General features: G+C 43.8%; 1 protein-coding gene across 5 annotated transcripts in view; it reads left to right on the top strand.

Annotated features, from left to right (window-relative positions):
* The window catches only part of LOC117268254 (thyroid hormone receptor alpha), a 177,382-nt gene that overhangs the window by 140,760 nt on the left and 21,182 nt on the right, over positions 1–15,440 (top strand). For 2 of the 5 annotated variants that reach the window (XM_033644536.2, XM_033644537.2), the window contains 3 exons: positions 9,943–10,004; positions 12,257–12,378; positions 14,950–15,097. In XM_033644536.2, coding sequence (XP_033500427.1) covers positions 9,943–10,004; positions 12,257–12,378; positions 14,950–15,097 — 332 coding nt within the window. Of the gene's footprint in view, positions 1–6,114; positions 6,476–9,942; positions 10,005–12,256; positions 12,379–14,949; positions 15,098–15,440 lie in introns of those variants that run through there. The other 3 variants (XM_033644540.2, XM_033644539.2, XM_033644538.2) reach the window with 3 other exon arrangements.

Below are 15,440 nucleotides of genomic sequence, written 5' to 3'. Positions count from 1 at the left end.
TGTGTTTTGTCTGTGAATGCTGCGAGTTATAGTGAAGCTGATTTGTGTAGTTGTGTTTGAAACTGTCTCTGTTAAGCCATGTTGAATGTGTGTTTAATGTGTGTTTAATGTGTGTTTTGAATCAACTAAACTTTACAGCACACAGAAAAAGTATAAAAGCTCACAACAGCTAGCCTACACACAAACATGAATCCACCTAAAAGGTTTTGGTATCTGCTAACATGTGTACAAAGTCTCCAGACTATTTAACAGGCAGTTTGAAATAAACTTGATGACATGAAAGTGAGGACTGGTTTGACTGCAGCACACGGCGTGTTGCTCTGAGCACTTCTGATGTTTCTGCCTCTCAGATCACACAGGAGCTGATTTCATCGCCGTTAAATACAGAAAAACACATTATTCTCCTGGGTGCTTTTGCTGGAAATGAGTATTGATGGTGGCAGCAGCTCAGTGCTGTGCTGCTCACAAACTGCTTTAGGCAGGCAGACGTCCACATGAGGGATATCACAGCCGTGGAAACATTGCATTATTCTCTTCAGCTTGTTTTTTATACATTCTTGGAGTATAAAAGTCACCTGATGTCAATTGCAGATGATGAATGTCTGCAGACGATGTATATTTCCTCACAAAGTGCTGACTCCACCGGGAACAGCACGGCTCTGTAGGTCAAATCAACAGCCAGGCTTTTTCCACTCCTTCTCAAAGAGCCATTCTTCCTGTCGTATTGAGGCCTTGTCCTCAGGTAACCCCTCTGTAGTTGTACACACAGTTTATTAGCTTAAGCAGCACAAGCAAACACAACAACAGCTGTGTATTAATTCACAAGCCTCTTGGCCGTTTGACCTGCGAGTGTGTGGCGCAGGAACATAATGAAGCAGTGAAGCGTTTTTATAGGAAGGCGTGAATAAATCTGCGTTAAATGTTTCCTGATGTTTACCGTGGTGTGATTCAAGACAGAAGGTGTTTGTGTCGTTGTTGTTTCTGATTTTTTTTTAAAGCAGATTTGTTGTGGCGATCGGGAACAGCTTCAGAATACCACAAGTGTTTACTTTAATGCAATAAGCTGTTTAACATAACTGTGCACAAACACTTTGTTCTGAAAGTCTTTACATCGTGTTGTTTCTGTCCTCATCTGCTGCTGCAGCCTTTCAAAATAAAAGTGCTAGGATATGGTGAATGTCCACCTGAGGCTGGCTCCAAGAGCGAGTCAGTCCTCACAGACCTCAGTGTTCACACATAAACGTGTGTGATTTATCCTGGCTTCATATGAGCAGAGGAAAAGTCTGTTAGCTGCTAGGCTAATTTATACAATGTAAAATGTCATAGGTTTGTGCTAATAATGTTAGCATGTTGTATTTGTTTGGGAAACGTGTTTGGCAAAAGACAATTGTTTTGTTGGTGAACCTTGTGAGCTGTAATGGAGTCGAATTTTTATGCCTTCGTGCTGGTGATAGCCGAGGCCGGACGCATTTTGTTTTCAGATTGTCCATCCCGACAGACAGATGGACTTACATCCATGTTTTCACAGGCATGGATGGAAACTCTCAGAGAAACTGGACTGGTGGGCAGAGTCATACAACCACCGGGTGGTAATTCTAGTTAACTTTTGTTTAATGTTGTCACTATTAATCGAGCAGGAACCTCTGAGGCTGAAAAAATTAAGCTGACATGGGAGTGCCAAAAACTGCAATTCCTCTAATGGCCACTAGAGGCTGGCTCCAAGAGCGAGTCAGTCCCCACAGACCCCCATGTTAAAACTTTACAGCAGAAATAAACATGTTTACAGCCTGGTACAAAAACAGTTTTGGTTTCTATCTATTAAAACATTCATGACAGGGGAAAAATTTTTGTACAACTTTTATTAAGCCTTAAAGTTATGCATTATTTAAGGGCAGGGCCATTTGAGTGACAGGCTGTCTGGGAGGCATCGTCAAAGTCAATGAGTCAGATCGGACCCGTGCTCCTCGACAGCTCTAACTTCTTGTCCAATTAAAGGTCACCTCTGGCTCCTAAAAACTCAATATGGCGACGGCTGTAATGCCGAACAAGAGGCTTTAAAATGGGATCCACAAACTAGTGGGTGAAGGCACAGTAGCTACGTCCATTATTTTATACGCCAATCGGATCGGGTATCGGCACCGATCACGTTATTTTTAGAAAATCGGAATCGGTAATAAAAAATCGGAGGAATCAAAACAACAACAATGGCCAGGTTTTTCATCTGTGTTGTTCACTGTTGCCTCCACTTTCCATTGTATAAAGTGTGGCGATCCTGTATATTTTCTCAATATATTTTTTTTATAAGACAGTCAGCTGATGGCTCGCTCACCTCCAGACACTGAGGTACCTCCAGACACACCCACCAGTGCTATCAGCCAGTGGGATGGCTCGATCAGCTGAGCCCAGGTAGACCGGCCCCTACGTTATGCCGCTCCTGGCAGTGTGGCGAGAGTCACCGGCGAGTGAGAAATGAGTCAGAAGTCCTCTGCGTATTCAGCCTACCACGGCATTTTACACTGCTCAAAGTCCGCGAAATAGGTGCGCTTCCTCATGGAATATCATCCATCCGGCCACCGGCCTCAACTCAGAGATTCCGCCATGGATATCAAGGGATCCTACGGAGCCTCCACGCCTGAAACAATGCCAAAGCGTTATGGCATTCACACACAGTCCCGTGAGTTGGCAAAAGCCGGGGGTTACTTTCCATTTCATTATTCCTTATTTGGAGCCTTTGGGCCGGGTTGATTTATCGTTTTGAGACTGAACTGAGTCAGAGCCAACAGTGGGTTTTCTTTACCTCCTTGGTTGCGGGAAAACCTGGGGTGGAGTTTTCTTTTGTTTAGCGAACTGTGTGGATTGAACTGAATTGAACTGTGAACTGTGTGTTATTTGGGAATCTCGGAGTGGAGTTTTTTGTTTGAACTGGATTGAACTGACTGAACGGAGCGGAACATTTCTTTTCTTTGGTGGAAAAAATATATACTTCCTTGAAACTGATTACTGTTACTGTGTTTTGAAAATTGAGTATAATTTTTTTTGTTCTACAGAAACCAGGTAAAAACAATTTAATTTTGGTGTTGAGGGACCTGTTTTATGGGTTTTATGGTTTCTTTGTGGGGTTTGACTGAGTAAAAGAAAAATATTTGTTTCCTGTGTCAAACCGCTAAAAAAGATATAGGCCTATTTTGTTTATTGAAGACAAGAAGAAGATATTGACTTGGTTTACATTTTGTGCTGCTGAAACACCGATAAGCTTTTTCAATACTATTTTAATAAAAAACAAACCTTATGGGACAACTTGCATGCATTCTTTTTTCTTTCTTTCATAATGCTTTGCAAAGTATCGGATTGGACTCGGTATCGGACTCGGTTTCAAAATAAAGGACTCGGTATCGGATCGGACGCAAAAAAATCAGATCGGGACATCCCTAGTTTGGTCATGTGTGTACGTGTAAATGTGTGTATCTGTCTGTCCACTGCTAATCTCACAAACTACTGGACCCATCAGCCTAATATTTTGTGTGCACGTTTTTGACTGTATGATCAAGGACCTCTTGTGGTTGTGGTGATTGTTGATGTTGTTTATTCCGTCACTGACAGCGGCCGGCAGAGGCTGCAAGTTTTTTCAGAAACCAGCTCAACTATAAACAACAGGATTTATTGTTTGTTACAGGCCACATTCTGGCCTTTGTCGTGATTAAAAAAACTGACACCCATGGAGGAGTTTGGTCTCATTTTGAACTGGAGCGCCCTTCCAACACCACTGAGCACTGAAACCGATTCTCTCTGCTGGCTTGAGTCGCACCAAGATGTGCAAAGTGCCAGCACGCCGCTCAGTGAACTTATGTTAGCGCTGCACTGTGAGTGCTGAACATAACGGTGAGCGCAGTTCGAATTGCTTTGTACCTGAACGTGCATCAATTCCAAATCAGACATGTTACAACTAGTCTGACTCCCCGGATGTAGACTGTGGCTGTGAACCTGCCATTAGGTGGCTGATTTTGGCTGGCATTCTCCCTTCTTATCAGTGTTAGTGGTGTGGACGCAGCTGATGAGGTTTGATGGGTAGAGGGGCAGGTTACCGAGGAGGAAGTGGGTACGATGTGTTCCACTGGCTTTTTGGCAGACAGGTGAGTTTCCTGTAAACGGCCACAAAAAAGAGGTGGATATACCCTCGACTGCTCCACTGGCTACGAGCTTTATTTTTACAATCCATGATTCAAACATTGAATGTCTCATCCGTCTGTTGTGGACGTCCTGGATGGAGTAAAGTCTCCACTGGCCCTCTGAAGGCGTTTGTGGTTTTGGTCTGTGATAGCGTTGCTATCATGATGCTCTCTGCTTCCTCACAGCTGTGTCATCTCCACCACAGTTCCTGAGCACAGATCCAGTGACACGTTCTCAGTCCTGTGCACACTGAACTGAACGACGCTGCCTTTCTCTTTCTGTTAATGGAGGAATGCTGGCCTGTAATCCCCCACCACCTGCTCCGTCTTACTGATGTAAAAGGAGAGGTTATCTGGCCGGCACCGCTGCGACGGATCTCTTTACGTCTGCCCTACACGCTGACCTGCCGCCGTTGGAGATCAAGCCAACAACTGTTGGTGTGATGGTGAGCTCCGTGGTGGTGCTGTCGGCATGCGTGGCCTCGCTCTCATTCATAACTTCCAGCAGAGGACACAGACGCAAACGGAACAAAAAACTTTACTGTTGATTTAAACAGTACACAAGCTCTCATGTGATGGATAACTGTCACGCTAAAATGAAATTACATCCTGGTATTTAATTTAATGAGGACAGATCTGGCCTGCAGCCGTGACGCAGGGGTTAGCTTGGATGCCGTGTGTTAATGTGCGAGTCAGTGTCAGTGGGTCTGCAAGTCTGAAAATGTGAAAGATCTGGAGGTGTGGAGTCAGAAAGAATCGATCCTACCAGACCTCAGTAGGTGCTGCTGATCTCTGCTGCTACATTAGCTGCCGTTAACCATCTGCAGTTGAGCTGTATTGTGGGTAATGTCAGCGCCAGATTTTGATGACGCATCTGGTTCCACTGCATTGATTCTGACACCTTTGTATCTCACCAACAACATTACAGAAAGGTACATGCACACAACCGCCGCCTGGTCGCTGACCTTTCGACGACTTAGGAGTGAGACTGAGTTGTATAAACTGACAGTGTGATTCGCTGCCAGGCGACGTTATAAAACTTTGTTGTCTGACGCCAAAATCAGTGGCAAAGCGGCGGTATTTAATGAGTTGGGGAATGAGAGCGGGCTACAGTGGCGAGTATGACTTGACTCTGTTGATGTGGAAATGTACACGATGCTAAATTCACCCTCTGAGCCGTTACGGTTTAGGTAAGTCTGAGCCCCTTTGATGTTTACACCCAGCCTTTGTGACTGACCTGCTTCTTTATTTTCAGCCTCTGGCTATTACTGGAACACTTTGATTTGATCATTCAGAGGATCTCAGGGTGCGTACGGCGCTGCACGGCGTGCCTGCTCCTGTTCATTCAGCAACACAGTTCTGAGTCCAGCTGTAGCTGTGGCCTTCACTGTAAATGCTGATGATCATATACGGAGGAAAAAGAGATCATTGTGTGCTCTGAATCGACTGACGGGATACCAAGCATCCCCGTGTCCTCATAAGACTCCACTCAGCTGCACTGGGGAGGCTGCACCAGCCTGATGTTACGTAATCGAGTTAGCATTAAAGCTTAAGTGAGTTTGGATGTAGAGATGCTGCGTTGTTTTGGGGGTCTTTTTCTCCTGGAGATGAAATGAGGAGAGGAAAACAGGAGGAGTAAAGACGAGAAGGTGACAGACCTGAGATAAAAATAATGACAGGTGACAGAAACAGAGAGGGAGGAGAACAGAGAGGGATAAAGTTAGAACAGAGGTAACAGAAATACAGAAGAGCAAAGGCAGGAAGTGATAAAGAGGAGAGAGGTGGTAGACATGAAAAGGTGGATTGTGATGACAACGTGCGTGTCATCAGGGGATAAACCACACACACACACACACACACACACACACACACACACACACACACACACAGGCAGACGGGGTGAGCAGGGGAGGCTGGGCGAGGAGGGAGGGAGGGAGATAAACAGAGTAGCCCTTCCTCCCAGCAGTCAGTCTGAGGCAGAGCCACTGTTGCCTCAGATCGCCCAGCTGACAGCAGCAGCTCGAGGCTCCGCTCCACTGTACTGCACTGGGATGGACTTGAGTGCTCGGGTCACTGGGAGGTCGGTTCAGCGTGGCGGTGGTCAGGGATTTAAGGACTTCCTCTTCGTGGTTTACAGATCAACGAAAGCTGCTGTTACTCAGACCTCACCAGGAGTGGAGCTCTGAGCAAACAGAGATTGGAAGTTGAACTGACTCCACCTGCAGCAGGAACAGCTGCTGGGCTCTCGTCTTCTCAGACTCCTGCAGATTTAACAACATGCATATTTTACAGCCGTACTGCATCAACAGGTCGGTGTGTGTGTGTGTGTGTGTGTGTGTGTGTGTGTGTGTGTGTGTGTGTGAGAGAGAGTGAATATCTCTTGCATGTGGGTGTGTGCTGCATGTTTACAGCAGATAAAGTAGGAAACGTGTGTGTGTGGAGTTAAGAAAGGCTGGCCTCTGTGTCTGTTTGTACACTGAGTTCAGAAGAGTCAAGATAAAATTAGATTTTCCAGCGATGATAGCATTAAAGCAGTTTAATCTAATAACATGTCTGGAATAAAGCGTGCCTCTTAAAGAACTTCTTGCTTCAGTAATTAGTGCGGAAACTCCCTCAGTGAAGTACATGATGTTCATTCTGGTGAGATATGTGAACATGAGCGTGGTGTCAGAGGAGGAGGAGGATCTGAGGTCTGACAATCAGCTGATGGAAATCTGTGTTTTTTTCTTTTTTTATTTTGTGTGCTTGTTTTCGGTGTGTGGGAGCTGATGTCAGGTGTTAATGCATGTTAGAGATTTTGTAAACCGTGCAGTCTTAAAGGGACAGTTCACCTCAGGCTGCACCTGTCGTCACTTTGTTCTTCATATATATCACGACTGATTTATCCATTATTCCAAAGATATTTTTTAACTCTCAGTTAATTTATCCCCCTTACAGATATCGGCCTGGACGATTATTGGGGCCGATATTATGTATTTTTAGGGTTATCGATATCGGTGATTTTTTCCATCGATACAGATTTTGTATTTATGATTATTGTGTATTTTTTATTTTTGTGTATCTGTTTTTATTTAGCTGGCACATTCTTCAGCTTCGTGACTTATTTATTTATTTTTAACTTATTTATTTTCCTATTTATTGAAACATCTAAATTTTCGTTTTCATCCTGCCTCTGGTGTCTTTTTTACTCATGATAGCGTCTCATGATAGCTAAACATGCACCAGCGCTCCTGGACGCGCCGCCCCACAGCACTTCACGCCTCATCCTATTTCCAGCCTCGCCGCCCCCACAGTGAGATGCATTTTCCCCCCACTCGCTCTCTGCTTGTACACACCAGCTTCTGTAACAGCTCTTCTTCTCTGCTCCTGTGGCAGCTCGACTCCTCTGCTCACCATGGACGTATAAAGAGAACTCTGTAGCTGTTGCTGTGTGTCGTGTGTGATGAAGAACAGATGAGGAGAGACTCAGTGTTGAGGTCGAGAAATATCCCGTCAGTATAAAGACAACAGCTTCTTGTTGCATAATCCTGTATATATTGATGTAAAATAAAAACGATACTAGCGAGAACATTCATTCCTTTTGCACTAAGAGGCCAAGGCTTCTGTCTTCCCCGTCGTTACATCATGACCTTACATAACCTGACCTTATGTGCCGTGCAAACGAGGTATTTACCATAATTACATCGGTATCTTCCCACAGTGGCCACTTGAGATTGTTTGTGTAAGTTCATCTAAATTAAGAACCGTAACAGCTTTAAGATCCATTGTTGTTGCAGCAGAAAGCTAAAGCCTCTGTCATGTCATGATCTTATATTACTTTACCTTCGTGTGGTTGAAATTTAGTGTTTTGCTGGAATTACACTGGAATTTCCCCACAGATTTCCCTGTAATGGCCGCAGGAGATCATTGTCAGCGTAATCCTGTATATAGTGCTCTAAATTAAAACCTATAATAGCGAGAGCATTTATTCTTCTTGCAGCAGAAAGCTACGGTTTCTGTCTTTCATGTCATCATGTTGTTCGTAAAAAACCTGTAAACATTTTCTAGTGTAGCTTGAGAGAAGGTCTGTGTCTGCTCTGACTCTGAAATAAATTCTTTCACGTGGTGTTTCTGCATAAACCGACACCAAACCTCAGATTTTTTACCAGTCAGCCACCGTCCAGTAAATTTGAGTAATTATCTGGTGTTGTGGATACACTGTCAGCTCTGTCACCAGCTCCATAAAGTGACATTTATTGAATTAATAAAGGCAGAAATGATAAAGTGGGCGTCTGACGGTGATCAGAGAGCAGAGCAGACAGTTTCCCACCGTGTTACCACCGGACCATGTGCACAGCAATAAAATAAATAAGCCTGCTCGACCGTGAAGAGCAGCGAGAACAGAGACGTTAGAAGATTTTTCTTTTTTTGGTTGGGTTGGAAGAAGAAAGTGGATTTGACAGCCAGAGAGAGGAACAGAGGGAGGGAGGGGAAGAAGGGAGGAGAGCGCTGTTACCTAATACTGCTGATGGAAGTTTAGGGAGGAGAGGATAGAGAGAGAGAGAGGAGAGAGGAGAGAGGGATGTTTCAGAGGGAAGAGGAAAGTTGAAGGACTGGACAGAAAGAAATGAGGAGTAGGCAACATGAGAGATTTATGGAGGAGAGGAGGGAGATGGGAATGTGAGGGGGGTGTGAACAGCGTAACGTGGGGATGGACAGAAAGAAGAGAGGGAGAGAGGACGGTAATCCAAGTCTGCTGCCGGGAGCAAATACAGACTCCATCCTGTGAGAGCGGGACGAGAGGAAGGATGGAGAATTAGAGAAAGAGAAAGGAAGTCAGGAAGAAATGAGTGAAGGAATTATCTATATCCTGGAGTGTGTGTGTGTGTGTGTGTGTGTATGTGCAGAGCATGTGTGGACATGGTGCTGTAGGTATGATTCATTCATTGATTTCTAAGTGTTCCACACAGACAGTTAAAGAACAACATGTCCTCGCCTCTACATATTTCTTAATCTGGTTTTATGACTGAAAGTGAATAAATAAGTAGCAGAAGGAAATTGCAAAGACGGGAGCTGAGAAAGAGGAAATAATGGAAAGAGAAATTTGACTCAGACGTCCCGTCTCCGGTGCAGCTGTGCAGGGCCGACTTATCTTCAGCTGAGCAGACTTTAGCTACAGGCTGTCAGGGAGTGCACGAGCCATCTGACACAAGGTCACTCCGTCTTTGTTGTTGGTTTTTTTAGAGGAGAAAAGTCGAACTTTGGACCAAGTTTGTCCCTGAGCGGTCACATACAGCAGGCAGCTGCTGAGCTTAAAGGGTGAGATCAGTGTTTTCAACCTCGACCCTTTTTGTCCCATGTTGTTGTGTCTACATGTAAGTGACTGATGGGAACAACAGTTTTTGAAATTGTGAGAGAGAGAGAGAAGGTGCCCGGTGTATTATAGGGGGTTCTCCGGCAGACTAGGCCTAAGTCAGCCTAACTAGGGGCTGGTACAGGGCAAGCCTGAGCCAGCCCTAACTATAAGCTTTATCAAAGAGGAAAGTCTTAAGTCTAGTCTTAAATGTGGAGACGGTGTCTGCCTCCCGGACCGTAACAGGAAGATGATTCCACAGGAGAGGAGCCTGATAGCTGAAGGCTCTGGCTCCTGATCTACTTTTGGAGATTTTAGGGACCACGAGTAACCCTGCGTTCTCAGAGCGCAGTGTTCTGGTAGCCTGAACACTTTAATGGATGATGAAGAGTAATGTTTCTTTCTTCTCCCTCGCCCCTCGTCTTCCTCCCGCCCCCCCTCCAGGTGGCCAGATGTGCCGAAGAGAAAGAGTAAGAACGGCCAGTGTTCGGGGAAGAGCGTGTCTGGTAAGGATTGATCACGTCCGCCGTCTCCTCTTTGTGTTTTCGTCACCTCCAAACAACCAAGTGAACAATTCAGGGTCTCTGTGAGATGCTCAGTCTTTTGATGAGCTGGAGGATTTGGCTGATGTTCAGTGTTGCTCCCCTGGGTGTCATTACTCTGATAATCTCCTCCTCAGCATTTTATTTATATGAGTTTCCTTCAGAGGCTTTGTTGGACACAGATTAGCTCAGCGAGGGGACTGAAACCTGAGCTGAAGAGATCTGTTTGTAGACGGACTCTGAAGGTTCACGACCAAATACGGAGCGACCGAAATTTGGGACCAGACTGAATGTGATTCACAGTTTCATTTAGCACCTGTTTGTACCCATCACACATGACCAACAAGTCCTGCATGCTTCATCAAACATGAAACAAGTGATTAAATGTAAAATCCTGAATATCTCCAGGAGACGTGAACATAGACAATTAGCAACAACACCGACTGTTAGAAACAAGGCTGGAATTATAATGAAATAAATACTTGAGACAGGAAGAAAGTGTGCTTCTAAAGAAGGATGTACAACAAAGTTATGGAAGATTCAAAATGACTTAATTAAAGTGAAATACAGTACACCTCTATAAGTATTTCTTAATGTGGCGTGGTAAATTCATGCTGCAGTTATTCAAACAATATAATCAATTTAAAAAACTAAAATCTAAAAAGTTATTTTTTAATTGAAGATTTCCATTTAATGTAAATGTAAGACAATCTTTTATTTGTCCCACAGCGGGGATGTTTGCAACATTACAGCAGCAGAGGGAAAACACAAACAGGAAGCATCAGGAAAAAAACACAGGGCAATATGATAAATAAGGATCAGTAAAAAAAGAAATACACCAATCAGTTTAATAAATTAAAAAGAGAAAAAATAGGGTCAAGAGCAGAGCAAAAAAAAGAAATGGGCTAAAAATTGGAATAGGATTAAAAAAGACAAGACATCAGCAAAAATGAGAAAAGAAGGCTGAGAAAAAAAAATGGTCTGAAAAGAAAAAAATACGCCAAAAAATAAGCTTCAGAATAGGTTAAAAAAAGAAAAAATAAGCTTAAGAAAGAAAAAATAGGCCCAAAATAGGCGTAAAAACGGCAAAAAAAAGCTAAAAAAAATGCTTAAAAAATGGGCTAAAAATAGGCTTAGAAATAGCCTTAAAAAAAGAAATAGGCTAAAAATAGACTGACTAAAAGAGAAAAAAAAGTAGGCTTAAGGAGTTTAAAAATAAAAAAGGGCAAAAAATGAAAAAAAAATGCTAAAACCAGAAAAAAAAGCCAAAAAATAAGGTTAAAAATAGGCTAAAAGAAGACAAAAGAAATAGGCAAAATAAAAAAGAAATAAACTAAGCTAACAAAAAAAAAAAAAAGGAGTTCTTTCAGGCGTCCAGCTCTACACTGTGGCTCTACTTTCATTGTTGCTTCAGTAATATGAGAAGAGACACTCAGTAAACCCTTCACTGAGAGCTCTGAGCGCTCTCCAGAAGCTTCAGAGTGTTCGTATGTTTGTGAGTCTGCAGGCAGCTGTGATTGGTTCACAGGGTCATGTGGGTGTCAAGGTGTGTGTAGAGGTGAAGGGGTGCTCAGGCTTTTCAATGAACGGCTCTAAGTGTTTGAATGCATGTGTGCGAGCTTTCCAAAAACTCTGAGATGAGCCGTGTGTTTGAGAAGAGTCCCGTCTGAGCATGCCCAGACGACTGACGGTGTTTGTGCAGCAACATGACAACATGACAGCTCAGAGCGTCACATTAATACTGTGAGGTCAAAGGACTGAAGGGCGAAAGCTCCAACATCTCTACGTTTCAGAGCACGTGTACTTCTCAGGAGTACATTAGCGTCGAGCTGAATTAAGACGTCTACATGAATACCATGATGGATTGTGGGAATGTGAGTGTGACCCTCAGAGGCTGTCATGGCATCAGCTCAGTGTCTGCAGAAAAGACTGTCAGTCTCATACATGTCTTGTCCTGTATCACAGTCTCCCGGGGCCCTCAGCTCAGGAGCGTCTCTGAGGCCCCTGTGATAACACTCGGCCCCCTCCTCCCCCTCCTCTTCCTCCTCCTCACCACTGTCCTTCCTCTCTTCATCACTCAACCCTTCCCCTGACCTCCTCGTCCTCACCGGCCGCCAATCCGACGTCCCTCCCCGGCTTGCTGGCTCGCACTCATGGTTCACCCTTCTCTCATTCCACCCTGTCTTCCTCTTCATCCTCCTCCTCCTCTCCTATAGCTCTTAGTGTCTCTGTTCCAGGGTACATCCCCAGCTACCTGGAGAAAGACGAGCCGTGCGTGGTGTGTGGGGACAAGGCGACCGGCTACCACTACCGCTGCATCACCTGCGAGGGTTGCAAGGTACGGCACAAACTACTAAAATATCTCTGAACGTGTGTTTACTTCCTGTCAACCCTACAGTGACGTTATGTTCGCCTCTGACCTTAAAGATCAAAGTGCTTTTTATGCCTCTGCACCAGCAAGTTTTCAGATTGTCCATCCCATTCTCGTTAATGCGATAGCTCACAAACACCTCAAAGGAATTTCTTCAAATTTGCCACAAACCTCCGATTCAAGTCGATGAACTGATTAGATTTTGGTGTTCAAAGGTTAAGGTCAAGGTTATCTCACATCTGTCTTATTCTCATGAATGCAATATCTCACGTACACCACTAGAGATTTCTTAAAATTTGGCACAAACGTCCATGTAGGACTAAACAATGAATTGGTCAGAATTTTATGGTCACAGGTCAAGGTCACTGTGACTTTGCGCCTGTCATATTCTCATGAGCGCACCATCTCAAAAATACCCTGAGGGAGTTTCCTCGCATTTGGCACAAACGTCCACTTAGACTCAACAATTAACTGATTAGAATTTGATGGTTACAGGTTAAGGTCACTGTGACTTCATGCCTGTCTCATTCTCATGAACACGATATCTCAAGAATACACTGAGGACATTTCTTTGAATTTGGCACAAACGTCCACCTGGACGCACCAATGAACTGATACAATTTTAGTGGTATAAGGTCACTGTAACCTGATCTGTCTCATTCTTGTGAACGCAATATCTTAAGAAGACCTTGAGGGAATTTTTAAATTTGGCACAAATATCCAATTCATCTGAGGGATGAATGGATTACAGTTTAGTGATCAAAGGTCAAGGTCACTGTGACCATACACCTGTCTCATTCCCATGAAGGTGATATCTTAAAAACACCTTGAGGAAATTTCTTTAAAAAAACGTTCATTTGAACTGAAGAATAAACTGATAAGATTTTGTTTGTTACAGGTCAAGGTCACCATGACATCATCTGTTGCATTCTTGTGAATAGGATATCTCAAGAGCACTTAAAGGGAATTTCTTTAAATTTGGCACAAACGTCCACTTGGACTCGGTGATAAACTGATTAGAACTTGTTGTTCAAAGGTTAAGGTCAAGGTGATCTTGCATCTGTCTTATTCTAATGAATGCAATATCTCAAGAACACTGTTAGGGAGTTTCCTTAAGTTTGACACAAACATCCACGTGGACTCAAGAATGAACTGATTAGAATTTGATGGTCACAGGATAAGATCACCATGATTTGCATCTGTTGAATTCTCATGAATATATTATCTCAAAAACAGTTTCTTCAAATTTGGCACTTTGTTGACGTCCACTTTGTTTTTCTCGAACAAGGAATCCAAAAACTGGGACATAAACTGGGACGTAAACTGGGACCACTTTAACAACATCAAAACATCAACAACAACTTAAGCAGTATAACACAGGTCTCATTTATCCAGTCGGAGGCTCAGTACTTCACAAACACATTGCTTTGCCTTCAGCTCTTTCTCAACGTGTGTGTACTCTTCTTTGACGTTTGCTTTACTTCCTGGATTTTTCCCACATGGAAATTCTGACCAATCAAGAGCAGCTTTCTCACACAAGGCATTTGATCTGGTCCTCTTGTAAATGCTGCCGTGAGAACACGAACCAACTCTAGGCAATTATACAACTTTGGAACAACATGAGTCCCTGATTCAGACCAGAGGAGACCACTCTAGGGCTGACAGCAGCCTGAGAAACTGGAATCAGAGTATTCTTACTTTTTTCTCTAGTTGCCGATTAATTTTATAGTTAATAACTAATCAATTAATGGTTGCAGCTCTTGAACTGACTGTGAGCTTTGTTGTCTGTGTTGTTGATCATCATCGAGGAAATCAGGCCTGAAGTAAACAGATTTTCCTTATTTAGAAATTTCACTCTACAGTAATGACTTGAGGGAGCTTCTCGATGGCAGTGTGGGTTCCCGCTGAGCAGGGGTTTATTATCCAATGATTGGCGTCCCGTAGAGCCGCCTGTCTACGCCCTCCAGAAATGCCTTCATCTATTCTTGAGTCTTGCCGTTCTCACAGGGGAAATGAGGCACTGAAATCTTGCTGTGGAGCTGAAAGGAGAAATTAACTTCAGGGGACGTACTGGACACTTATTGTTATCATATAGATCTAGATGAAGTTTTTCCTTCTCATGGTGCTGATATGTATCAGACTGATTTCTCACCTGCCTCCTGATGCTTCTCAAATTCAGGTGTCTCTGTGAGCCACTTCAGGAGTGTGAGTCTAATCAAACTGCTCCCCGACTGTCGGGTACAAAAGCGATTACTAAGAGACGCTCAGTCACGCTATCATTTCATTACTGAGCCGCTCTTGGCAAGCAGCGTCCTGCCATGCAATCATCAGCCCGCCATGTGATGCGAGCCGCTGAAAGCACTCGTTTATGCTAATCAAAACACAAGAACATTTAATTGGTGGATTTTATTTTGTGGTGATGGAGCTGCGTATTTCTCTCCATCACTGGTTTCTGTCTCTGTGGTGTTTGTGTGTTTTCATTCCTTTATTTCACCACTTTTTCTTCTTCTCTCTCTGTTTTCATTTTGCCTTCTTCAGGGTTTCTTCCGCAGAACGATCCAGAAGAACCTCCATCCAGCGTACTCCTGTAAATATGAAGGCTGCTGCATCATCGACAAGATCACGCGCAACCAGTGCCAGCTGTGCCGCTTCAAGAAGTGCATCTCAGTGGGCATGGCCATGGACTGTGAGTTATCACGTGTTATTATTACTACGAGTGTTTATACAGAGATCAGTGAGGTTAAGGCTGCGACTGTCACTGTGCACCAGCTGAAACACACAGATTTTGAATGCAAGAATATTTTGTGTTGACCCTTCTGCCAGTACATCCTTGGCGTCATACATCTCCGGAGGATCTCAATGCTAATTGACCATCACGACACAAATTGGTTGCTAAAGTTCAGATTTTTCAACTTGTGTGAATAAGTGTATGACAAGAAAACATACTCATTTCATTCGTGCCACTTGATTCATGTGTCCATGGCGCCGCCCAGCAGGAATTCAATGTCCGATAATCCACCGCTAACATG

The sequence above is a fragment of the Epinephelus lanceolatus genome, chromosome 18 (genome assembly GCF_041903045.1).
Source record: "Epinephelus lanceolatus isolate andai-2023 chromosome 18, ASM4190304v1, whole genome shotgun sequence".
Classification (NCBI taxonomy): domain Eukaryota; kingdom Metazoa; phylum Chordata; class Actinopteri; order Perciformes; family Serranidae; genus Epinephelus; species Epinephelus lanceolatus.
Note: the sequence above shows the minus strand (reverse complement) of the source record. Positions and strands in the feature narration are given on the sequence as shown.